Here is a 27,224-nt window from a genome sequence, read left to right on the forward strand (position 1 = left end):
TTTTCCTTGCCACAATCAACACTTGAAAACTCTATTCCGAAGTAAAAGGGTGTGGGGAGTCGTGCAGGCAGGAAGATAAACGTATGCCATTAAGCTCAGATGTGTTCAAATCAGAATCTCATCATTTACCAATTCTGTGCCTTCAGGCAATATGTTTCATGTTCCCTGAACTTCAGTTTCGTCATTTAGAAAGTCCAGCTACTTCGGAATTGAGAAAATTTCCACTAACACACAGTAGCAGCAATTGGTCAGCAAGTAGCCAACTACAAATTTTGTGAGGTGTGGCGGTGCTCACTGTGCCCCAGGAGCCCTACCCCAAACCTACAACAGATTCAACACTGCCTGGTCCTGGGTCATTGTCACTGCCGTCGTCGTCATCACCACCACTTTTCCAGCAGAGAGCACTGTCACTCCAAGTCATTCAGTCTTGCTTTTTCTTGACCCCTTCCTTACCAAGGATTAAGTTGACATTTTTTTGTGTATCACATTGAGTTGCCGAAGTCCAATTAGAGCACGTAGTCTTCTAGTGCCAAATACATTAAGATGTAATACTAGCTATCATAATTTCTGGTGACTCCATAAAATCAAAAGATACAATTACTGTCATTAATATGATCTTTAATAAGTGGAATAATGCACCATTTTACAGCAAGCCTTTTTTAAACCTAAAGCACTGTCTTTAAAATCTTCCCTAATGTCCCTGTATCCATACATTCTTTTTATTTAGGCTTATAGATATCAAAGCATTTGCTTACTTACAATTACTCATAGAAAACGCTTTAGTGGCTTAATGTCAGCTTCTCTCATAGTGGCATCCATAGATAATACAAAAGAAGGTGATTTGCTTTATTTCATACACACACTGATCCATCAAACACAACTTATACAGCATAGCAAGGTCTCAGACAGCTTATACAAAAGCAAAATAACTGAAAGTAATATTCATAAACCCATAACATGATATTCTACCTTTAATGTAAGAGTAAAACACACCAACAAAAGATACCCGTTAACAAGAAAGAGGGTTCTGAGGAACTGCCAATATTGTCAGACTTTTCCAGAAAAGCATCCTCAGAAATGATGCTCCATAGCTTATATTTCTCCTGTCCAAAAGTGTGACGACCATACATCTCCATGTTTCAGCTACTGTTACACCCTAAGAGTTAGTGTATTTTACAACTATCCATGTGTCTTTATTGGGAAAATCATAAACAGAAAATTAAGGATGATTCCAGCTTCTACACATGTATACAGTTGCTATGGAAACAAAATAACAGAGCATACAAAAGACTTTTAATAAATAAATGTGACCAGAAAAAGCCAAGCCACAGAAGCCAAAACAGTTCAATGTCAAACAGGGACCCAATGAACAATTTCTGAAGGGCATCTTTTAGTAATTTACTCTACTAATTAAATGTTCTTCGAAAATGTTTTTCCTTTATGTATTTAAGAGGATTAATAATAAGTTGGGGAGTCTGAGGTAAGACTGGTTAGAAAGGCCTTCACTAGGATTTCAAGTGCAAACAGCATACACATTTGGAGCCTGAACTTGTCTGATTAAAATAAAATTTCTAATATGACAATATGATAAATTGGATAAGTAATCCCAAATTACCGTTTTTAAAAAATCTATTACTTAAAGTTATAGTGTTTTGTTTCAGAGAAGTTACTTTATTAAGCTTTCTCATTATGGAATGATATAAAGTGAAATAAATGTGTCCCATCAAGTACAACCATTTAACCAAAGGACAAACAGTTTGAAGATGGAGCTTCAACTCGAAGGCCTGATGTGCTGTAGCGTGTCGCCAATTAGCTGAGTCATTCCCTCTCTTAAGTCATTAAGGAACCGGGCAAGTTTTACGAATTATGGTATTTATTATGTCTATATAAATTATAGCAAATCATAAACTGAAATGTTAAATGAACTGTGCAACTAACACTTTTAAATATTCAACTGGATCAATAGCTCCAGGCTACCAATTACCATATATACTTGTGTAAAAGCCGAGTTTTTCCGCACATTTTTAATGCCGTTTTTGGTGGTAAAACTAGGTGCCTCAGCTGATATTTGGGTCAGCTTATACTTGAGTATATATGGTAAACTTTTTTCACGTGTAAGGGGATGGAAGGGGCCCTGAGTATTTAAGCAATATTGTCTACATAATGAGTCTAAAACATGAAAATGTTTCCATAATCTAAAAGTACACATAAAATGGGGGGAGGGACTAACTAACATGTTGTCTTTTAAAACATTGAAGAGTCAAGCTATAGTTTAATATACAGTAACTTGTTTAAAGATTACTGTAATGATGTTATTTAGTTACAAAGATTCCCTCTCTCACATCCCGATTTAAAACTCTGGACTTCAAATTAGGCTTTTGAAATCAACGTGTATGTCCACAACATTGAGCAGTAACACCATGAACGTCACACAGAACTGCAACTCTCCAGGTACAACAGGTTTACTTGGGGCACACCTTTAATAAAATCTTAAGTTCTTCCGAAGGATTTACTTTCAATATATAGCTACCATGAGATAAATTCCTAAAATTTTCTTTATAGACATACTCAATTTTAACCAGTCACTTAAAAGTTTACATTGTTACAGTCCAGTCTATGTTGCAATACAATTATTTCAAAAGTGGTCTACAAAATGTTCCTAGGTCATGCCTGATTATAGTAGGGTTTGTAAATTTTTTTTTGGGGGGGGTTGTAAATCTTGCCTGTTTGTGTTTGATATTTGATACAAAGAAACATGTAAAATATTCTTGTGGCTCAATTTTAACACCAAGCTTGCTGCAACATGGGTTATACTTTTTAATGGCCAAAAAATGATATACATGTATACATGTATGCATGGCTTTGTATAGTTAATAAGAATATAAAATTATAAAACTCCATAATGAAATAGAAAACAACTAATACAAAACAAAACTTAAGTGCTGATTCTGTCAATAGTCTTGATGGTTGAATCCACTGTCAAACGGTAATATCTGAATTTTCCATTTTTAGCAAACTATTGAAATGAACTAGTTTAATGAATTTGGACATAACCATATTTTGTTTTTAAATATAAATTAAGCCATTAAAATGACAGAGGAGAGAGACGTAAAGGACTGAAGCATTTTGTCTGAAGAAGTAAGGCTCAGATGTCAGGAGAGGCCTGAAGCAAAGAGGAGTAACTACGTTGGAGGGCAAAACCAACTGTTCTCTACTGGGTAAGAGAAAGAGATTTGAAATTAAACAGGAGGGAGGCAGGATGCATGTAAGGAAAATTCTTCTGACACAGAAGAAAGCAAGTTAGATAACCAAGGGCTAGAGTTAGTCAGATACAGACAGTGAGGGACGCAGAGAAACTCATGGGCAGGCGCACCAGAGAGCCACGTGAGTGTCTCTTTTCTTGTGCATTACTTTGAGAGTAGTGTTTGTGCAACTAGCGTCAACAGTGATTTGCCAGATTTACTTAAAACAAAGGGAGATACATTTGGTAGGAATCATGCAAGGTAGTTTTTACTGAACTCTGCATAGTTCAGAATCTAGAAGTTATAAATATCCTGGGGTGTTTATGAGTGTTATACAGTTTCTAGAATAATCAATTAATGTGTATACAGATTCTAACTTTTATGGGGTTAGCTGGGAAGATAAAGCAATTTGTGAATAGTTATGTAATAACTCGCAAACGACAACATAAATTTATAAAACACTGTACAGAAATATGTAATCTCAAGTTCAATGAGCAAACCACTACCAATGAAATATTCGTGTAGATAAATATCAAAGAAGGAAAAGAGGGGAGAAAGAAAACAAAAGTCAATTGAACTATTTTTTCATTCTAAGTAACTTCTAAGAGGGGTTTACAGAGACTGCAAACCAGCCTCCCTGGTACTGTAATTGGCATTAAAAGCCAGATTTGAAAATGTTACAAGTCAAAATGCTTGCCAATTTTTGTGACTATTCCTATCGAAACACAATAATTACTTGAGTTTTCTTCTCTCAGTTATTTTTCACATTCAGAACCAATGTACATTTCCTGGAACAAGAGGATACATATAAGAAAGCGATACCAAGCTGCTTTATTAATAGATCAGATCCTGTGTCATTTCTGCATCCTACTCAGTTTTTTCTAAAGTCACTAGATGCAGAAAATTTTCCAGATGGAGTCAAAGACCTGTCAAGACTGAAAAGTTCACGTGAAATTGATTCCTCCACACCTACTGAGGGGAAATTCTCAATTTCCATAAGCTCCCTTCACATGTACTTTTATCATTCCTTTGTAATATAAGAGTGTTAAGCATGAAGAGAAGTGGCAGGATTTAAGACTCTTGAAGGAGATGTGAGAATGAGATTTGTTTTGAATTAGTAATTGTTTCTCAAGCAACAACCAGCCCAGGCATGTCTACATGTCTTCTTCTGTTTACCTAACTTCTAAAATCATGGAAGTAATTGGCTTGGCTTCTAAACCACAATTGTGCTGGAGCATGGTGCCTGAATGTTCTACCAAAACAGCAGCATATTATACATCCAGCCACACAGACCAATACTACATGAAAGGGAAGCATCCTGGGCACCATAAAACAATCTTAATTCTAAGAACTCAAAACTGTGTTCAGCAGACCAGCTAAGTCAATAGCTACGGGTTGTGACGTCTAACTTGTAAGATGGTCAGGAAGAAAAGGCATGCAGACAAGTTACAAGAATTAGGGAGAACACATGGGAAAATGCAGGCTGTCTTTAGCTAAATGACAAAGACAGGAATACGAGTGAGAAAACATGGTTTAAAAAGATAAATGCCAAATCTAAAATTTGGAGATTTATGTTTTCTTCTTAGTTTTCTATTTCCCAGAGAAATGAGAGTCAAAACATATTCAGATAACATCTTTTAAGCACTCTGAGGCCCTGGGAAAGAAAAAAAAGAGATCAATGTTTATAAGTTGATAGAAAATAATGTGTGTGTGTGTGTGTGTGTGTGTGTGTGGTGTCCCTGGTTTGACAAAGTGCTTTACTTAAAAAAAAAATAAGTCAAACCACGCAGAGGTTGTTATTTTAGAAAAGACTATTAGTAATGAAAGAAGCAGGAAGAGCTTTAGAAAAATGGATTTGAAGGACACGTATGGATTTGAAGGCCTACTCTAATGTGATGACCGTAATAAACGCTGATCACATATTGAAGGTTACGCGAAAAGCTGGAGAAGGGAGAAATTAGGATTCGCAAAAAACGACGTGCACAAGGTCGAAAAGAGAGGCACGTCTCAGTCTGCTCGAACAGGTAGATCTGGCAGCATTGCGTCCTTCCTTCCACAAGGATCTGGCCTCACAGGAAATGATTTTTTCCACACAGTGCTTTAGGTAATTCTAGGAGGAAGAGGAATCATCTTCAGAAAAGTCATCGGTTTTCTTGGGAACAGAAGAGATACTTACAATAGGTTCAAACTGAATTGAGTCAACAGTGGCCTCCTCAGAGAATGAAACCATTAATAGGATACTGTTTCAACCATCTACCTACTTAAAAATTCCATTTAGTTATAACTCTGTACATTTTCTATAAAAATGTACTTCTTAAATAGATGAATAAAGAATATGAACTTCCATATAAAAATAAAATGAAAAAAAAATTTAAGGGCTATAATTTGATTTCCTCTATTTTGTTCTGTGCTCTCTTATGAACTTCCAAAACCAGAACCCAAAGTGTTTATTAAAATGCCTGGAAGGAAATGGTTAGGATCTGAAAGGTTTCCCTAAAAGAAATGAAAGGCATTTCCAAATAGGCTTTGGCGGTTCCTTCTTTTGAGCCCTTGGAGGCGATGTGCCAACCTTCTCCATGATGTGGAGAGGAAGCAGAAGAGCAGGCCGCCGCGTTCACCTGTACAAATTCACCATCCTGGAAGGGACCTGCCAGGGTCACGTCTGCACTATGGAAGATGTGCGTGTTCCTGTTAGGAAGGGAGCTCACCTGAACGCTTACTCGGGGCCTAGACTATTGCACTGTCAGACAAAACACGAGAGAAAGAAAGTCCTGCAGGTAATATGTTCAGGGAACTTAGCAACATATAAACTACCATGTGCCCAGAAAAAAAACAAAAACATGGATACCAGACACCACTGCAGTCAAACCTGTCTTAATTTGCTTCTGTTTTAATGACCTTTGAAACTGGTCCAAACTGATTATCAGCAATACATTGTTTTTGCTTTTTTTTTTCTTAAAAAAATATTTTGAGACCACTTTTGATACACACACATATAATTCTGTGGTCATAACAGACAAATATAACTTTAGCGAGACTAAACAAAAGTGCAAAACTTAAAAAATAAAATAAAAAAAGCATAAGCTAAAATGTTCTGCATAGCTGAAATCTATTTAAAGCAAGTCATTTTTGCAGGGATGGGAGGAGGTGCTGACAGGAGGACAAAGCAGTTTTTTGTTTTTAAAATGTCTTCTGCATGTTTAAATGATGCGAAAAATAATTTCACTTGGTGCGTAGGCTGGAAAATCTCTCACAGACAATTCATCCCCGTATCTTTAGACACCATAGTTGTGGCAGTGCCTCCTTCTGCAAGGTAGACAGCGGTGCTGGATTTGGAATGAACTGCCCTGTCACTGCCGTTGCTGTGGACCTCACAGTCCAGAGGATCAGTGGAGATGACCCAGGTGGAAGGACGCCACCGCTTAAGAGAATACGGAGTTTTCACACGTTTCTTGATCTTGTCACCTGATCCTGATTTGCCATCTTGTGTTGGCTCGCCTACTACAAAGAAAAACACGGGAAAAGGAACTTTATATAAAGAAACTGTCCAGAGGTAGAGCCCTCACATTTAAATTTCCAAGAACAGGTCAAAACCAATGTCTGCAGAGATCATCGACGCACAGGCAATACTGTCCCAGGCAAAGTCTAACCAATTTATTTTGAAGATTCTTTAAGCCAAATGCCTTCACCTTTTTCTGTCCCCCCAAAACAGATGGAATTATTTTATAGAATAAGTAAGAAAACAACATAGAAAACATGAAACTTTGTTTTCAATTGTATCCCAAATCCTTTGGTATTTCTGATAGAATTTCTAATCGTGCAAAACGCACTTAACTTTTCTACTCAGCATTCAACATGGATGAAATTTTAAAGGCAGCTGGTATGTAATTTTTTTCAGAAGAATGGCTGAAATATTAGAATATAAATTCTCTAGAAATTCCCTCTCCTCATACCGGTTTTTAAAAAAAATTTTTTTTTTTTACTCAAACACAGCTCTGTGATTGGACTTTGATAAGGGACCTTTTTGTTTGGTAACTGTATCCTTCCTTTCACCCACTGACAACCCTTGACAACTTGACAGCCCTTCACAACCCTTGACAACCTCCGAATGTACCACCCCACGAGTACTGTCAGTGTGAGAGAGAAAGCATCTGTATGATGATAACTGTTGCAGGATTTAGGAAACCCTGAATCTTTCCTGAGTATATTGTAATCTTTGGGGGCCAGAAACCAAATATCCACTTATTAGAGTTCCTTTGGGCTCACAGCACCTTACTGCAGGCACCTGAGGGAAAATCTACTAAAAAGAAATTGCAATCAACTGTATGGTCATTTTCCTGAATTTTCTCTGGGTTTTGAAGATTTATTAATATAAACCTAATAAAATCTTAATATAGGTATAATATCTATTAGTATGCTCAACAAAATATTTTAAACCCTGCAATAGCAGTGCTATTTACTTAACCACTATCAGTCCCAGCAAGTATGCGAAGGTGCCTGCAGAAGAGGAGCTTTATAGAGTACATACAGAGTTGGGAATTATTCTGAATACTACAACATCAACTTCTTAGTTATCAAAGACAACGTTTTACTAAATTCTCCGTAGTCTAATTACTTTTGAGGACGACACAATAGTTTGTTATTTCCCCAAATGGCAGGAATAAGAAATTCACTGGTTGAAATGTTACCTGATTCACTTAAGGAGTTAATAAAATGTCCCAAAAAGATACAACAGGAGAGATGAATGGTGCTTCCACTTACACTGTATATTGCCGCCATCTAGGATATTCGTGGCTGAGAGATCCAGAGAATTTGGCCTCTGTGCTCTTCTGGGCTTTGGCGGTCCAGGATCTGCTGCTGTGCTCGGAGCCCTCTTTGTTGGGTGATCTTGCTCTGCACAGGGGTTACTGTTGTTATTGTTGGAGTTAGTTCGGCCGCCTTCTGGAGGCCGTTCCCTCCTGTCCACAAGGCGGTCCAAAACACCTTCATCATGGCCAGCCTGTTGTTCGCGTCTCAGTAAAGGTTCATGTTCATCAGGACTGGAATTAATATTCAGCCGGGTATCCTCGCCAATGAATTGACTCTGCAGCATTTCTTGGGCTCTATGTGCCACTGTGTTGGCTGTCTGGCCAGATGGTACTACCCCATTGGAAAACTGGGTTGGGGCAGCATGTGAGTTAATGCTGTGGTTTCTGCCTGCTACTCCATTCATGGTGACTGTCACCACATGAGGTTCTACAGCATTGATTGTATTCATCTTGGCGACTCCAGTTTCTACTTGTTTTAAATTTGATTTGTGCTTGCTGCCAAATTTTAGCCGGGGTTCCTTTGTTGAATTTTTGGTGTTCAAAGGCAAACTAGTAGGTCTCTTAGGAAGGTTTTGTTGCTTGGGGAGAGGATATATCTGAGCAGATGGGACATCAGGAATTAAGCATGCTTGGCCATTTGTAGCCTGTGTGAAGTCCTGCTGTCCAGTCACTTCTACTGCAAGCTTTATGAGTGGGTAAAGCAAGCTAGAACTGGTACTGCTCAGGGGATCTGGCCCACTGAACTGCTTCAGAGAATGTTCCATTAGATTCTCATCAGAGCTTTCCTTGAGGTTCTTATCAACTTCTTTTGGGTCTAGCTTGTTGGTCTCCAAGTCTTCTTCTGTCAGTTGTAAGCACACAGGGGTTGGCCCAATTGGCTGTGCAGCATTTGTGGCATGAAGATTTGTTTCATCTGAGTATGGCATCTCAGATATCGTGGTCATGCCAGTGCTGGGAGTGAGGCCAGTGGTGTTTGTGGTGGTTGTGTTGGTGGACAGGCTGGTGACGCTTGTTTCAGGGCTGGGGATTCGAGCTTGTGCTTGCTGTCGTTCATAGTTAATTGAGTTTCGGTTCTTTTCCCCTATAGTCAAAGGTGTGCTGGACATTGAATGCTCAGAGGAAATATTCTTGACGATGCTGTCAGTGTGATGAATAGAGTCTTCAATGTATGAGGAAGAAGAATAATCTGGATAAGGGCCAATCTTTGGCATACGCCTATTATGTGACAGGTTGCTTAAAGAAAGAAAAAAGTGGTGTCACAATTGGGACAGTATTTTTATGACAAATTTAACACTTTGAAAAAAAATGAACTTTTTCCCAAGTTTAACACTTCTGATTTTAAAGTCTGAGTTATGTTTTATTTTATTCATGGCCCACATTATTTTAAAAATCTAATCAAATTATTAAGGGTTAATAACTTATCGGTATAATAGTTTACATGCATTAAGTCCTATGAAAAATCTGCGTGGATCTAGGAATTTTTATACATGTTAAGTATTTTAGCTTACAATGGCTAATTAAAAAAATCTCCCCATAATATCAACTAAATATATCCTTATGAACCAGGTATTAAAGATGTCTGCTCAGATATTAAGTTCCATGAAAGGAAGAACTGTGGGGTGTATTTCTTTTGTACTCTCCTATTTCCAGATACATGATGTCTTTAAAAATATGTGATCAGTTAAGGTCCAATGGCCGAACTCATGAAAACCATTAACTTTTAGGTTGTTCCACAGCATTTCCATTAAGAGGCACAACCTGGGACTGGACCATCTTCTTCCAGGGGCTCACCAGAGCAACAGCACTGAAGCGCTAGAGCCTTGTGTATCAGGCAGAATGGGAACTCAGCCAAAGATCACAGATTCAGGGCTGCCTGTGGCTATCAGGGCTTTCCTCTGTCATACAGACGCCCCAGGAGTGATGGTTCTTGAGTATCACACGCAATGTATTTAGATTATTTTACAATTGGATGAAAATAAAAGTCAGGGGAAGCTTTAAAGCAAACAATGTAGGTATAACCACTGGAAATGACTAGATAGAAATATTTTAGCAGAAAATCAACAGTTAAGGTAGAAAAATGCTATGAAGCTAGACTGATGAAGACATGAGAATGACACAGGAGGGGTAAGAAGAAAGTGGGTGTGCAGCATAGGAAAAGGTGCTAAGGAGTCATGGAGGGTAATGTTCGATACAATACAGTCTACGGTGGGAATACATTTAGGGTTCAATGATGGGACACTCTATAGCTATAACGAGAGGTGAGAAGACAAGTGATGCGGGGGTGAGAGAGCTGAATGGCATAGGAGGCAGCAACGATATCTTCTCACTCGCCAGCTCAGAAGTAGCTCTTGAGAGGGGCACATATAGTAAGTAGAGTACAGCGAAGGGACAATATGGATAAGGGGGAGTGGAAACAGAATACTGTTCTTGTATATGTACGATGGGAAAATTTCAAATTTAGAATAGTACCTACTTTCCTTGGCTTATTTATATAGTTTAAGGATTTATACACTAAAACTAATTCAAATAAACAAATAGTGTAAACCAAATTTTTAGATCATAGTTCATAATAGAGATTATGCTCAGAAACTAGATCAATAGAAAATAGTAAAGAAATAGATTCCAGAACCCAGTGCATTTTTATCTGTTTTCTCTCATAATCCTTCTCTAGACATATTAATTAAAAAAATTCAGCATGTATTGAAAGATCTTTTTACAATTGTATATATATATATATGCCTCAAATATGGACCAAAGAACATAGATTAATTATATGGTCTGAAATTTCTTAGTAGAAACTTTTTAAAAAGCTTTTTATTTAGAACCAGAAGTCGAGAGTTTTAACAAATGTTTCATAAAAAATATTCATGATAGGATTGGAAAAACTTTTCAAATTGCCTTTATGTCAAATTCATAGTACAGTATGTAAGCTAGCCCACTGGATAGGGAATCTAGAAAACTTATCTTCCAGTGAAACAGTAATGAGATATATGTATAGGTAGGTTCACTTTTCATTTCTACAATAAACAAACAAAAAAGCACTTAAAAAAACCCCAAAACAACCACCACTTCCTATCCCCCAAAAAGGAGTGGTGATGTATGCAGAGGGAAGTGACTTTCTCAACACTCATCATAATGAATATTACACTGAATTATCATGAAAGAGTTGTTTTAATAAATGGATAATGTAAAAAAAGGAGGAAAAAAAGAGTGGTAAATAATAACAACCAAAGGAAACTAAGACAATCTATCGAAAAGAATCTATAAATTTTCAGAACTATGAAAATATTTTACCTTTATTATAGTAGGGAAGTTAGAGCATTAATAGAGAAAGACTAATCTCTTTTACTTGATTTTTCTCAAAAAAACTCACTGTCACGGAGTCAATTCTGACTCACAGCAAGGCTGTAAAATCTTCACAGGAGCAGAATGTCTCATTCTCTCTTGTAGAATGGCTGGTGGTTTTGAGCTGCTAACCTTGTGCTTAACAGTCCAATGCATAACTCATAAATTCTATCTTGTGCTTATTCCAAAGAAAATTTTAAGTAAAAAAAATTAAAAGAAAATTTATGGCTTTAGAGTATATGAGTTAATCATGACTAGGTTTAACAGTGTTTACACTTCCTGCTCTTTGGTCTGCTTCTAACACCGTTCAAATATTTTAGGCTCTTACCGCTCGTTCTGCATAGCAGTGGACATAGGGTTGACAGTTGGGCTCACGGGTTTATTTCTCTCCCAAATCATCATTAGTTCTGCCATCCTCTCCTCTGCACACTGGGCAGTAAGCCGAGCCTCAGCATCTTGATCCCAGCAGTCTTCGATTGTCTCCTTGAGGGACCTCACTGCCTGTATTACAAAGTACATGTCAAACGGTATTTTTTATTTTTAAACAGAGTTATTCTAAGCTTTTTAGTTTACAAAACAAAGAGAAAGGTAAATGTCCGATATTTTAGTAAAATAAAATATGTAGCTACAGTAAAATATTTTAGTCTTAGATTATAAAAATATCACTTTTCTCAAAAAGTGAGAAGAAATAAGCAAGCACACTTTAACTCCTTGAAGAAATGCCCACAAGAGTAAACATTTATGGACGTTAGAGATGTCTACATCCTCGATGCTTTGGACACTGTTATGTCCATCAACAGCCATCAATTTCACTTCACTTCATTTTGCGTTTCATGGAATGTTGACACCAGGTGAGTTTTTCCTCCTTTATTCTTAGTCAAGAAGGCTTCAACTCAGTCTTAAAACTTAAATGTGTGACATCTTTGTCTGAATAGTAGTATCAAAAATAATTCAAAATGATCTTTTAATAAAATAAAGTTCAATTTTATAGTGTTCTTATATATTACCAATGAACAGTAGCCTTCTTTTCTGGGTAATCTGAACTCCCACTTAAAAAACATGTGTTATCTAATTTGGTGGGAACTCATCCAGGATCCCTTCGGATTACTTCTTTGGGTTTGTCTTATACTTTAAACTTTTTACCTGTTCTGGCATTTACACTTTCTCTATCTTATACACTTGTAAAAAATATGATTTTAGACTCACTTAATGCCATGGAATCAATCCTGACTCATGAAGACCCTATAGAACAGAGTAGAAGTGCTCCTGTGGGTTGGTTGGTTTTGAGACTGTAACTCTATTGGAATAGAAAGCCTCCTCTTTCCCCTGTGGAGCAACTGGTAGTTTTGAACTGCTGACCTCATGGTTAACCGGTCAACATGTATCCACTATGCCACCAGAACTGTTGAATTTTGGGCTAGGATTGTCATATTTAGGACAACAGAAATACAGGACACCCAGTCAAAATTTAATTTCAGATAAACAATGAGTAAACTTTTTAGGGTAACTATATTCCATGAAATGGTTGTATCTGGCAATACAGATTTCTTAACTATGATACTAAGAACAATGGTACTAAAAGCATGACCATAAAAAAACACAGTTTAATTTGACTTCAACAAAAATCAAAACATCCTGTTTTTTCAAAAAAGATTAAGAGCATGAAAAAAGTAGACAAGTTCTGTGAAAAATAATTGGTATATCTAGCTTACATTCAGAATATAAAAAAATTAAACTTCATAAAAACCCAATAACCCAGTTAAAAGTGGAAAAAGACTTGAATAGACATGCCATCAAAAGAAGAGTCAACACCCCCAGAAGAATGCACTTCAGAGGCCAGAAATGAAGCTACAGCTCGCGTCTGATCAGAGCACACAGGAGCAAACAAAGAGGGAAGGAGAGAGAGTGGAACACATCCAGGCCCACCAAGCCCCAAGGGTGATATTCCTGCTCAGAGCAGCCAAAGCACAGAGAGGACCATAGGGCCAGCCCCACCATGATACACAATGTCCCTCACTGACCCAAAGCGCTAGAGTGGACAAGACTGGAGACACAGTGGGATTTGTGCCCAATCATACCCTGTAACAGTGGGGTAAAACACTAAGGGTATGCAACAGGGCAGGCAAGGGGAGCAAAGCAATGAAGCCCCCAGGGAATACCAAAAATAGCTTTGGGGCCAAGGTATGGCACCCCATCAGACTCAACTGGAAAACACTCCTAAAGGTCAACAAACAGACCTGGAACTATTTATAGGCTTTTCTTTTTCTTGTTTTGTTTTGTTGTTTAGTTTTGCTTTGTCTTGTTTTTGTACTTATTATTGTGTTTTTGGATGTCTTTCTAGATAAGATAGGCAGGATAAATAATTCTGAACAGGACGGTGGTTCTGGGCAGGGGGTCGTGCGAATACACAGGAGAGGGGGAATCTGGGAAACGGAAATGGGTGTTAACACATCCAGGGACAAGGGTAACAATGATCAAAAACTGATGGTGAGGAGGGTATAGGATCCCTTCTGGGGCTTAATCAAGGGCAATGCAGCCAAGAGGAATTACTGAAACACAAATGAAGGCTGAACATGATCGTGGGACAAGAGAGAAAAAAAGGAAATAGAGGAAAGAACTAGGAAGCAAAGGACATTAGAGGTCTAAATACAGGCATGTACATAAGTAAATATCTTTTTTTAAATTAATCATTTTGTTGGGTGCTCTTACAGATAACGAAACAATCCATACTTTTTGTACATCAGTTTTGACACATTTTCTTTCTTTTTGAACGCTTTGAGATCAGCTCCCCTTTATCCCTTCCCACCCCCTACTACCTACCTCCAATAACCCTACTGATAAATATTATTATTTACTGTATCTTAACCATGCCATGTATCCGTTCACCTGCAATTCTCTTAACTGTACTCAAGTGGGGTTATACAGTCATCATTGCTAACAGCCCCACCCCCATTTCCTGCTCCCTCAGAGAATCCTTACTCGCATTACTGTTTCTGAAGGGTTATCTATCTAATAGACATTATATTTGTTGGTGTGTGCTAATTAGCATTTTTGGTATTGCTTTCAAGAGAATAAGATGACATTTCAATAATATCAAACCATGAACATGTTAATTATTCCAGCTGCTATTCCAATCTGGTGAACTTCAGATACATCAGTTAGTCTCTCTAAATAGTACTGAAACTAAGCTTGCTATAAATGGCACTTATGTTGAAAACATGTAATATTCTAAAAATCAAATACACTGGCTTTTAGACATTAAGCAATTCTAAGAACTATGAGCATTATTAACACCCTATTATTTCTTCAAACAGCATTCAAATATATTCAGTCATAAGTTCTGTTTTTAACAATTTAGTTTTCTCTTACCAGGCTATTTTCTTTCCAGGCTTCTGGGAACTTGGGTCTCTGTTTTTCCCTGGACACCAGAACTTGCATATCTTCAAAAGTGGGGTGGTTTCCAACTTCTGTTTGAAATGCCATCTGGTATTCTGGTACAGATTCACCTGTGTATTTTCAGAAAAGGATAGAATAATTTATCTAATCATCATAAAATGATAGAATAGGGATATTTCTAAAAATATTTTATTGTAAATTTAAAAAATCCATTTTCCAGTGAACAATTCATGCTCATTTGGTTTCATGTCATTGATTTAAAGTCCCACAGTATAACATCACTCCCCCCATTTCCTCCCTGTCTTTTCCATCGATATTCTTTCTTCTCTTAAAATTCTTCTGGACTTTGTCCTTCAGCAAATGCTGCTTGATTTTTCTTAAATAGTTGATTATTCTAAGAAGTATGTGCAACCCTAGTGGTTACTGTTTCTAGGGTTACTGCAACCCTAGATCTGTCTATAGCTGTCTAGCGTGGTTGGGTAAAAATTGAGCCAGAGGGGTGAGTTCATTTCTAGACCTGAAGGGTGAGTAAGGGCCATAGTTTCAGGGGTTTAACTTTTTTCTTTTATGATTTTGAGCTTTGTTCAAAGTTTTTCTCCCATTGTAGAGAGGAGATTTTAATGCAATCCCTTCTCAGAGCAGTTGGTGATGGTAGCTGGAAACCAGCTAGCTTATTTGGTCTCAGCATTGTGGAAACTTATGTTTGTGTGGTCCATTAGGCCAGTGTACTAATTATTTCTATTTATCTTCAATTTTCTTCACTCTAATTTCCAACAGACAGGGAGAGATTAATGGTTTCTCATGAATTTTTAAGATCCCAGTCATTCACTACTCACCAAAACAGGATATTGAATAAATACTGTCTTTAAGGATGAGGTTGTGCCAACTGCCCTCGATGTCTAACATGGGTATTTCTGATGCCCCATAAACAAAGGAATTGTGTGGTCGTTACATAATCTATTGTCAACTTGAGACTATTAAGAGTAAAGGGGAAGGACTTCTGGCAAGATGGCGACTGAGTAACACATACCAGAGGGACTCTGCAGAACTGAGCACATGAGTTACTAAGAGGGAAATACCATACTACTGGGTCTCAGGAGGAGCATCATAAAGAAGGCATAGATCCACTAAGTTTTGAGGGGCTGGAGGCTTTGGGCTTACCACAGTGGAGGCCGGCTATGATTTGATCTTAGCCCCACCACTGTCTTAGCGAGATCCAGGGTAATGTGGAGACGGCACAGGGGTTTTAACGGAACACAGCCACAGCTTGCTGCCACCTTGGGGGCAGGGATTAAGTCCTCCAAACCCACGTTCAGGGATTGGGGCTCAGCTATATTGTTACTTTTGTTTCCCTCTCTTTTCTCTATCCTCCCACAGTCTCAGCAGGCTTAGTATTATTTTTGTCTTCCCTTTTCCCTCACACACCACTGCCACTCCCCTTAGCCTAGGGCATTTATGCCTGCCCTCCACCCAGCTGGGTGAACTCCACCCTCTGCAATGTAGGCCAAGGCTGGGGAAAGTCTGGCCACCCTCCACTAGGGGATATCCTGCCTAACTTCTTCCTGGGGAAATTCCAGCCTGAGTGGCTGGGGGAGTTCCTATCCATCCTCTCTGGTCCCACGTAACTGAGGAAACCCTCACGCCTGCTGTAGTGCCTCACATGGCCTAAGACAGCTTGGCCCACAATTGCCAACATTCCACGCTGCTGCGCGAACCTCTGCCATGATTTAACTGACCAGGGTAATTCTTCCCACCATTCACGATGCTATACACCAAAGTGGGCAACCCATCAGCCTTCTGTGGCACTCCCATTGCAGCAGGTACCCTTGCACGCCCTCTACGGCACCCCAAGCTGTCGTGGGCAACATCATCATGGCTTCTTGTGAGATCACACAGTACAGCACCATCCTTGTGGGTCCACAACAACACAACCACTGTCCTCTGAGAGGACCATCCAACTTGCCTTCAAATAAGAATACTGGTTGTCTAGGGAAAGAGTGAAGCCACAGGAAGATAAAGTGGTAGATCAATTCCATAGTGCTAATTCCAAAATTAGCTGCACACAGTTTGAAGAAGCATTCCTACAAGTGTCCCACAGAGAGCCAGTGCTCTTCGACTCCCTGGAAAATGGCACCTGGCTCCTTAAAAACAACACAATGCAAACAGCAATTAGCCCGAGCGACCTGGCTGGAAAAAAAAAGGAGAAACAAAAAGCAATGGAAAACGATGTCCTGAACCTAAAAATATGTGTAGAAGAAGCAGACATTGATCTGCACACAAAGAAATTTTCAGAAAACTGCTTGAAATCATACAGGTTGTGTGTATGATAATACAGAAAAAGGATGAAATTATAGAGGATACATCAAAGGGAAATAAAAGAGCTTTGGGACGAGAAAACAAAAAACAGTAGCAGACACATGGACTTCGCCAATCAACTGGAGGCAGAGAACTTCACCAGTGACCTAGTGGACAGCCAAGCAGACTTTAAGAAATGCGAACAAAAACCTAGTAAGATTCATCAGAAAAGCTGAAGAAAACCTAAGAGCTATGTCTGATGCTAAGAAGAGGAACAACATCAGAATAATTGGATTACCGGAGGAAGACACAACAGTAAGAGAATTCTTTGAGGAAAACTTCCCCAGCTTAATGAATGAAAACCAGGCAACCATTCAGGAAGCTGAAAAGAACACCAGCTAGACTGAATCCCAAGAAGAAGTCACCAAGGCACATAATAGTTAAACTATCCAACTTTGAGGAAAAGGAGAAAATCATGAGAGCAGCTAGGGAAAAACAAGCAATCACATATAAAGGTTCTCAAATAAGAATATGCTTAGACCTATCAGTGGACACTATGAAGAAGAGGGGAGAGTGGAGTAACATATTCCAAAAATTGAAGGAAAATAATACAAACCCAAGAATATTCTACCAAGTCAAATTATCTATCAAGATATATGAAGAAGTCAGTTTTCCCAGACAAGGAAAAACTCAAAGAATATGTTAGAATCAACCCAGCCCTACAAAAGATCTTTGCTGACCCAGTATGGGCAGAAGAACAGCACTCACTAAGCATAAATAAGAGACTGCATGTACAGATGTGCTTTATACAATTGATGTATGTATATGTATGGACTGTGATAAGAGTTGTATGAGCCCCTAATAAATTGTTTAAAAAAAAAAAGAGAGACTCTCACATAGAACAACCCTACCCAGAGAGCAACAAAGAGAAAACAGCCAACAAGATAGCATTGGCTTAAAGGTAGAAAGAAGTCAAGAATGAAATACTCACACATGTGCACACACATGCACAACACACCAATAAGAAAGGGAGGTAGAAAAACACCCAACACAAAAGGTATAAAGATGACATCACAGAGTCCAGAGATAGAGGTAATAATTCTGAAATCAATGGACTTAACTCAGGCATTTAAAGACTGGGGCTACAGCTATCAAAAGATATAGCGTCTGGGGTCTTAAAGAGTTGAAGCGGCCATTTGCTTAGAAACAACAAAATCCATATGGAAGAAGTACACCAGCTTGTGCGATCACAAGGTGTCAAGGGATCAGGTATTAAGCATCATCAGAACAAAAAAATCTTACCATAGTGAATGAATGGGGGAGTACGGAGTGGAGACCCAAAGCCCATTTGTAGGCCACTGGAAATCCCCTTACAGAAGGGTCTTGGGGAGATGAGACAGTCAGGGTGCGATGTAGCAACGATGAAAAATACAACTTTCGTCTAGTTCCTACATGCTTCCCGCACATCCCTGTCATGATCCGAATCCTACCTTGCAAGTCTGACTAGACCGCAGAATGTACACTGGTACAGATGGGAACTGGGAACACATGGAATCCAAGGCAGATGGTCCCAGGACCAGTGGTATGAGTGGTGATACTGGGAGAGTTCAGGGAGGGTGGTTTGGAAAAGGGGAACTGATTTCAGGGGTCTACATGTGACCTCCCAGGGGAACATACATCAGAAAAGTAGGTGAAGGCAGACATGGGATAGAGCAAGATATGACAAAATAATAATTTATAAATTATCAAGGGTGCATGAGGGAGGGGGGAGTGGGGAGTGAGGGGAAAAAGTGAGGACCTGATGCCAGGGGCTGGGTGGAGAAAATGTTTTGAGAATGATGAGGGCAACAAATGTACAAATGTGCTTTACACAATTGATGTATGTATAGATTGTGATAGTTGTATGGTCCCCTAATAAAATGATTAAAAAAAAAAAAGAAAAATGTATATATATATATATATATATATATATATATATATATATATATATGACTGATGCTAGCAGTCAGGCTTAGAAAACACAACCAAACGATCTGCTACCTGCAGGAGACACATCCCAAGGCTACAGACAAAAATAGGCTGAGAATCAAAGACTGGAAAAGGTATACCATGCAAACAATTAAAAAAACATTGGTTGCAATCCTAATCTCAGATAAAATTGACCTGAAAGTGTAAATCATAAAAAGAGATAAGGAGGGACACTACATAATGTTCAAGGGAATGGCAGACAAAGAACCAGTAAGCTTTTTAAACATATTTTCCCCAAATGAGAGACCTGCTGAATATATCAACGAAACACTCCAAAAGATGAAAAAATAAACCACAGCCTCAACAATTATAGTAGGCGACTTCAATACACTGCTCTCTGAGAAAGACAGATCAAAGGGAAAGGAACTCAATAAGGAGACTAGCGTTCTAAACACGACAATTTGACCTGATATATATTTACAGAGCTTTTCATCCAAATACAAAAAAATTCACATTATTTTCAAGTCCACATGGCACATATTCAAAGATAAGACCACATGCTGGGGCATAAGGGCACATTGATATCATACCGATCTCTCTCTCTGACCACTGTGCCATCAGGCTGGAAATCACCAAAAGGAAGATGAAGAAAACGAGAGCAAACTATTGGAGGATGAATAGCTCTCTACTGCAAAAGGAGTGCATACTGGCCCAGATCAGAGATGAAATTAGGAAATTTCTAGAAGCCAACAATAATGAGAACACAATGTACCAAAACTTATGGGGCAAAGCAAAGGCAGTGATCAGAGAAAGTTTCACAGCAAAACACATGAAAAAAGAAGAGAGACTTATGATTGATATGCTGGCACAAAATTTACAAATAGAGCATAGTCAATAGGACAATCCTACTAATAGCAAAAGAAAAGAAATTTTAAAAATCAGGGCTGAGATTCAGGAAAGGGAAAATAAGAAAACTATGGAAAAAATTAATGCTGCTAAAAGTTGGTTCTGTGAAAGGATAAACAGAATCGACAGACCACTGGCAAACCTAACCAAAGAATGGAGGGAACAAATTTCAGTAGCAAGGATGAGGGAAGAATGGGGGGCATTACAACAGACCCTAATGAAATCAAATGAATAATTACACAGTACTACGAAGGAATGTACTTCTATGAATTCAACAACTTGGGAAAAAATCCCTCCATACACTATCCCCGATGGATATTAAGAATCTCAACAGACCCATAGCAATAGGAGAAATAGACAAGGTTATCAAGGGATTACCAACAACAAAAAAATCCCCTGGACCAGATGGCTTCACAGGAGAATTCTACCAACCATCCAGGGAAGAACTGACACCAATCCTACTCAAACTCTTCCAGGACATAAAAAAAGATGACAAACTCCCGAACTCCTTCTATGAAGCTAGTATAACCCGGACACCAAAACTGGGCATGGATCTCATAAGAATCGAGACCTACAAACCAATATCCTTAATGAATATTGATGCATTGGATGGACTTGATCTGGACTGGGCTGCGATGTTTTCCCAAAATACAATTGCTTTTACATATAAAACTCTCACATGAGTGTCTGTGAATTTGTTTCTCTATACAACCCAGACTAACACAAATTGTGTCATATTTTCTTTTTCAAAATATTTTTAGGTACAAATGGGCTGTGTTGAGGGCTTAACGTTCAACTTGCTGCCATTGTCAGTGCCAATTCATAGCAAACCTATAGGACATGGTAGAACTACCCCCTATGAGTTTCCAAGACTATAATTCTTTAGAAAGCCCTGTCTTTCTCCTGCAGAGTTGCTAGTGATTTTGAATTGCTGACCTTGTGGATTATAGCTCAACGTGTCACCACTACGCCACCATTATTATTAAATGCCTTACTTAAAATAGTTGCAAAATATGTGTCGCTAATTTTATGTGTTAAAATGACTAGGTTATAGTGGTTATTTGGTCACACGTTAGTGTAGGTCAGTGGTTCTCAACCCTCCTAATGCTATGACCCTTTAATACAGTTCCTCATGTTGTGGAGAACCACCATAATGATAAAATTATTTTCGTTGCTACTTCATACTGTAGTTTTGTTACTGTTATGAATTGGGCAACCTCTGTGAAAGCGTCATTCAACTCCCAAAGGGGTTGCAACCCACAGGTGTAGATGCTATTATGAAGTTAACATGGGATTAAGTCATTTGGCCTTAAGTAAACTAAACTTACTGCTATCAAGGCACTGTTGACTCATATTGACTGTGTAGGTTTCTGAGACTGAAACTGTTTACAGAAGTAGACAGCCCAGCCTTTCTTCCAAGGAATTGCTGGTTGTCTCGAATAGCAGATCCCAGCTCAATTCATAACCACTACACCAAATCTACCCATATTGTGGGTAGACTTCATCCAATCATCTGAATGAAGGCTTTAAGAAGTTTCCCTAGGATGTATTCTTCCTCTAGATTCTGGACAGACATCTTGCCAGAATCCCTTCACTCCTTCATCCTTCCTGTGCTTGACCTATAGATTTAGGAATATAAGAATGCAAAATTCTCCAGAGTGTCTTCTTACCTAAAGATTTAAGACTTGGTGGCTCTCATAATTGTGTGAACCAATTCCCAGAAATGACTCTCAATCTCTTTTCCACTTAGCTTAAAATACAGACAAACATACACACACCCCTTCCTGATTCTGTTTCTCTAGAAAACCCTTAGATAATAAATAAGACAAAAGACAATTTATTTCAATAATGGACTAATGTTAATAGAGGATAAGTAAACTGTAGTTCATGGCAACCTCACGTTACTGAGCAGAACCACTCCTTAGGTTTTCTTGGCTTTAATATGAACAGAAACTGTCAAGCCAATCTTTGCTGACACTTCTAGGAGGGTTAGCTGTCAAATATAAACAATTTGCACCACCTAGGGACCTCAATGATAGATAGCTTATTTTCATAAAAGGGAGCATCAGAAAGTTTGTGGAAAAACTATCATAAATCTTTTCATTAAATTTTCCCACCATCAATATTCAAACCAATAGCAGGAACTTCAGCCCAGCCTCTGCAACACTGGGGCAGGCGGCAGATCTGCCATCTGGGACACTCCCCTGATAGGGAAGCCACAGGGAGATAAAGTGGAAGGTTAATCCCATAGTAAAATCAGCTCTAGGCAGTTCAAAGAAGAATTCCTATAAGTCTCCCTCTAAAACAACTCAACGCAAACAACCATCAGCCCCAACGGAAAAAAACAGGAGAAACAAAAGGCAAAGGCAGAAGATGTCCTGAACATAACAACATACATAGAAGAAACAGACATTGAGATGCCACACAAAGAAATTCTCAGAATGCTGCTTGGAGCCATGCAGGATATGAGGGAAACAATACAGAAAAAGCATGAAACGATAGAGGAGATAAAAGCCATACACCAAAGGGAACTACAGGAGCTTAGTGAGGAGATAACGAAAAACAATAGCAGAATCACCGTCCTTGAGAATCGATTGGAGGAATCAGAGAACCGCATCAGTTACTTGGAGGACAGCCTAGCAGACTTTAATAAACGTGAACAAAAATCTAATAAGAGCATCAGAGAAGCTGAGGAAAACCTAAGAGCTATGTCTGATTCTATGAAGCAGAACAACATTAGAATTATTGGCCTACGGGAGGAAGACACAACAAAGAAGTCATCTGCAACAATAGCGAGAGAATTCTTGGAGGAAAACTTCCCCAACCTAATGAATGAAAACCAGACAACCATCCAGGAGGCTGAAAGAACACCAGCACGATGGGACCCCAAGAAGAAATCACCAAGGCACATAATAGTTAAACTATCCAACTTTGAGGAAAAGGAGAAAATCAAGAGAGCAGCTAGGGAAAAACAAGCAATCACATATAAAGGTTCCCACATAAGAATATGCTCAGACCTATCAGCAGAAACTATGAAAAAAGGGAGAGAGTGGAGTAAGATATTCCAAAAATTGAAGGAAAACAAAGCAAATCCAAGAATACTCTTGGATTATTATCGATCAAGATCGATGGAGAAGTAAAAGTCTTCCCAGACAAGGAAAAACTCAAAAAATACGTTACAACAAACCCAGGTTTACAAAAGATCCTCGCTGACACAGTATGGGCAGAACACTCACCAAGCATAAATAAGAGACCGTCACATAGAACAACCTCACCCATAGAGCAACAAAGAGAAAACAGACCCCAAGATAGCAATGGCTTAAGGATGGAAAGAAGTCAAGAATGATACACACACAAAACACACACTAATAAGAAAGGAAAGTGGGAAAACTCCCAACACAAAAGATGTAAAATGGCATCACAGAGTCCACAGATGGAGATAATAACCCTGAATATCAATGGCCTGAACTCAGGCATTAAAAGACTGAGACTAACAGAATGGCTTAGAAAACACAACCCATCAATCTGCTGCCTACAGGAGACACATCTCAAGGCTACAGACAAAAATAGGCTGAGAATCAAAGGCTGGAGAAGGACCTACCAAGCAAACAGCAATACAAAAAAAGCAGGGGTTGCAATCCTAATCTCGGATAAAATTGACCTCAAAGTGAAAACCATAAAAAGAGATAAGGAGAGACACTATATAATGCTCAAGGGAATATAGACAATGAACCACTAAGCACTGTAAACATATATTCCCTGAATGAGATACCAGCTCAATACATCAACCAAACACTCCAAAAGATTAAGAAAGAAATCACAGACTTGACAATTATAGTGGGTGACTTCAACACACCACTCACTGAGAAAGATAGATCACAGGGAAAGAAATTCAACAAGAAGACTAGAGAGCTGAACTCCACAATTAGACAATTTGACCTGATAGATATTTACAGGGCTTTTCATGCAAATATAAAAAATTTTACATTCTTTTCAAGTCCCCATGCACATATTTGAAGATAGACCACATGCTGGGGCATAATGCAAATCTACATAAATTTAAGTACATTGAAATAATACAGACCTCTCTCTGACCACTGTGCCATAAGACTGGAAATCAACAAAAGGAAGACAAAGAAAATAAGAGTAAATAATTGGAGAATGAATAACTCTCTATTGCAAAAGGAGTGCGTACTGGTGCAGATCAGAGATGAAATCAGGAAATTTCTACAAACCAACGAAAATGAGCACACGACGTACCAAAACTTATGGGACACAGCAAAGGCAGTCATCAGAGGAAGTTTCATAGCAATACATGCACACCTAAGAAAGGAAGAGAGACTCATGATTGATATGCTAACACAAAATTTACGAAAACTAGAGCAGAGTCAGCAGGACAATCCTACTAATAGCAAAAGAAAAGAAATGATAAAAATCAGGGCAGAGATGCAGGAGAGGGAAAATAAGAAAACTATGGAAAAAATTAATATCACTAAAAGTTGGTTCTTTGGAAGGATAAACAGGATCGATAGACCATTGGCAAACCTAACCAAAGAAAGGAGGGAACAAATCTCAATAGCAAGAATAAGGGATGAAAGAGGGGTCATTACAACAGACCCTAATGAAATCAAACAGATAGTTAAACAGTACTATGAAGGATTGTACTCCAATGAATTTAACAATTTGGAAGACATGAACAAATTCCTGGAAAAATAATCCCTCCCTAGACTATCCTCGGTGGACATTAAGAATATCAATAGACCCTTATCAATAGAAAAAAAATGACATGATTATCAAGGGATTACCCCCCAAAATATCCCCTGGGACAGATGGCTTCACAGGATAATTCTACCAAGTATTCAGTGAAGAACTAACACCAATCCTACACAAACTCTTGTAGAAAAAGACAGCAAACTCACGAACTTCTATGAAGCTAGCATAACCCTGATACCAAAACCCGGCTGGTATTCCATAAGAATCAAGAACTACAGACCATTATCTTTAATGAACATCGATGCCAAAATCCTTAACAAAATACTGGCCAATAGAATAAAAAAGTATATAAAACAAATAATTCACCATGACCAAGTGGGATTTATACCAGGGATGCAGGGATGGTTCAACATACGAAAGACCATTAGTATTATTCGTCACACTGACATGAAAAAGTGTAAGAATCAAATAATATCAATAGACGCAGAAAATGCATTCGACAACATCCAACACCAATTCCTGTTTAAGACACTTGCGAAGATAGGAATGGAAGGAAAGTTCCTCAAGACAATACAAGCTACCTATGAAAAACCAACAGCCAAAGTGGTAGTCAATGGAGATAAGACTAACACAATCCCACTGAAAAAGGGGACCAGACAAGGATGCCCCTTGTCCCCACTCCTATTTAATATCGTGCTGGAGGTTTTAGCTAATAGCATAAGGCAAAGAAGTGACATCAAAGGTATTCGTCTGGGGAAGGAAGAGGTGAAATTATCGTTATTTGCAGATGATATGATTTTATATATAGAAAATCCCAAAAGTTCCACAAGGGGAGTACTGGAAGCAATAGAGGAATTTGGCAGAGTGGCAGGATACAATATCAACAAACAGAAATCCATCGGACTGTTATACACATCAGATAAGACCACACAAGAAGAGATCCAAAAGGTGGTACCCTTGACAATAGCCAAACACAAATTGAATTATCTAGAGATACACCTGACTGAAAAAACAAAAGATCTATACAGGGAACACTATTACAAGAAACCAAGAGCGACCTCAACAAATGGAAGAATACCCCATGCTCTTGGATTGGAAGACTTAATATAGTTAAGATGTCAGTTCTGCCAAAAGCACTATATAAGTTTAATGCCATCCCTATACAATTACCATCATCTTTCTTCAAAGAAATGGAAAAACTGATTGCCAACTTCATATGGAGGGAAGAAGCCCAGAATTAGCAGAGAACTCCTCGAGAAGAAGGACATCGTGGGAGGGCTTGCATTACCTGACTTTGGCACATAGTATGCAGTCACAGTTCTCAAAACTGCATGGTATTGGTACAATGACAGATACTCAGACTAATGGAAAAGAACTGAAAACCCAGAAATAAAGGTATCAGCATACGGACAGCTGATCTTTGATAAGGGCCCCCAAAAAATCAAATGGGAAGCAGATGCCCTCTTTAACAAGTGGTGCTGGAAAAAATGGATATCAACATGCAGAAAAATGAAGCAAGACCCTTAGCTTACTCCATGCATAAGAATAAACTCAAAGTGGATCACAGACCTTGAAGTTAAACCCCAAACTATTAGGGCCATCAATGAGGGAATTGGGACCAACTTGAGAACTTTGGCGCAGGGAATACACAGGCTATCAGAAATAGGGAAGGACACAAACAAAGAGGAGGCACAAATTGACAAATGGGATATAATGACGATAAAACACTTGTGTACATCGAAAGAATTCACCAAGAGAGTAATAAGAAAGTCCATAGACTGGGAAAGCATCTTTAGCAATGACACATCAGACAAAGGCCTTATTACTAAAATCTACAATACTCTGCTAGCTTACAAAAAGAAAAAAAACTAATAGCCCACTTGAGAGGTGGGCAAAGGACTTGAACAGAAGTTTCACAGGGGCAGAAATCCGAATGGCCAACAAACATATGAGAAAATGTTCCCGATCTTTAGCCATAAGAGAAATGCAAATTAAAACAACAATGAGGTACCACCTGACACCCTCAAAGGTAGTCCAATTCAAAAAATCAGAAATCAACAAGTGTTGCAGGAACTGTGGGGAGACAGGAACTCTCATCCACTGCTGGTGGGCCTGTAAGTATGTACAGCCACTATGGAAATCAATCTGGCAATACCTAAAACAGATGGAAATAGAGTTACCATATGACCCAGCAATCCCCATACTGGGCATATAACCAGAAGAGGCAAGAAACAAACCAAGGCCAGACATCTGTGCTCCAATGTTCACTGCGGCACAGTTCACAATTGCAAGGAGCTGGAAGCAACCCAAATTTCCATCAACTGATGACTGGATTAAAAAACTGTGGTATATACATACAACGGAGTACTACGCATCACTAAAAAGCAGTGATGAACGTATGAGGCACATAGCAGCATGGGAAGAACTGGAGGAAATCATGCTAAGTGAAGTAAGTTAGGCACAAAAGGACAAGTACAACATGAGCCCACTGAGGTAAGTATTAAAAAATATGCAAAAGGGGCATAGGGAAAAAGATACTGTATACAAACAT

The 27,224-nt window shown here is 38.6% G+C and overlaps 1 protein-coding gene across 1 annotated transcript in view; it reads right to left on the minus strand.

Annotated features, from left to right (window-relative positions):
- Positions 1-601: 601 nt before the first annotated feature.
- Positions 602-27,224, minus strand: part of BMPR2 (bone morphogenetic protein receptor type 2) — a 156,029-nt gene continuing 129,406 nt past the window's right edge. Inside the window, exons 10-13 of the mRNA XM_075529307.1 lie at positions 14,765-14,901; positions 11,724-11,896; positions 8,004-9,283; positions 602-6,743 (exon numbers count right to left, since the gene is read on the minus strand). Of these exons, the coding sequence (XP_075385422.1) occupies positions 6,493-6,743; positions 8,004-9,283; positions 11,724-11,896; positions 14,765-14,901 (1,841 nt within the window). The 3' untranslated portion in view covers positions 602-6,492. The remainder of the gene's footprint in view (positions 6,744-8,003; positions 9,284-11,723; positions 11,897-14,764; positions 14,902-27,224) is intronic.

The sequence above is a fragment of the Tenrec ecaudatus genome, chromosome 13, assembly GCF_050624435.1.
Source record: "Tenrec ecaudatus isolate mTenEca1 chromosome 13, mTenEca1.hap1, whole genome shotgun sequence".
NCBI classification, from domain to species: Eukaryota; Metazoa; Chordata; class Mammalia; order Afrosoricida; family Tenrecidae; genus Tenrec; species Tenrec ecaudatus.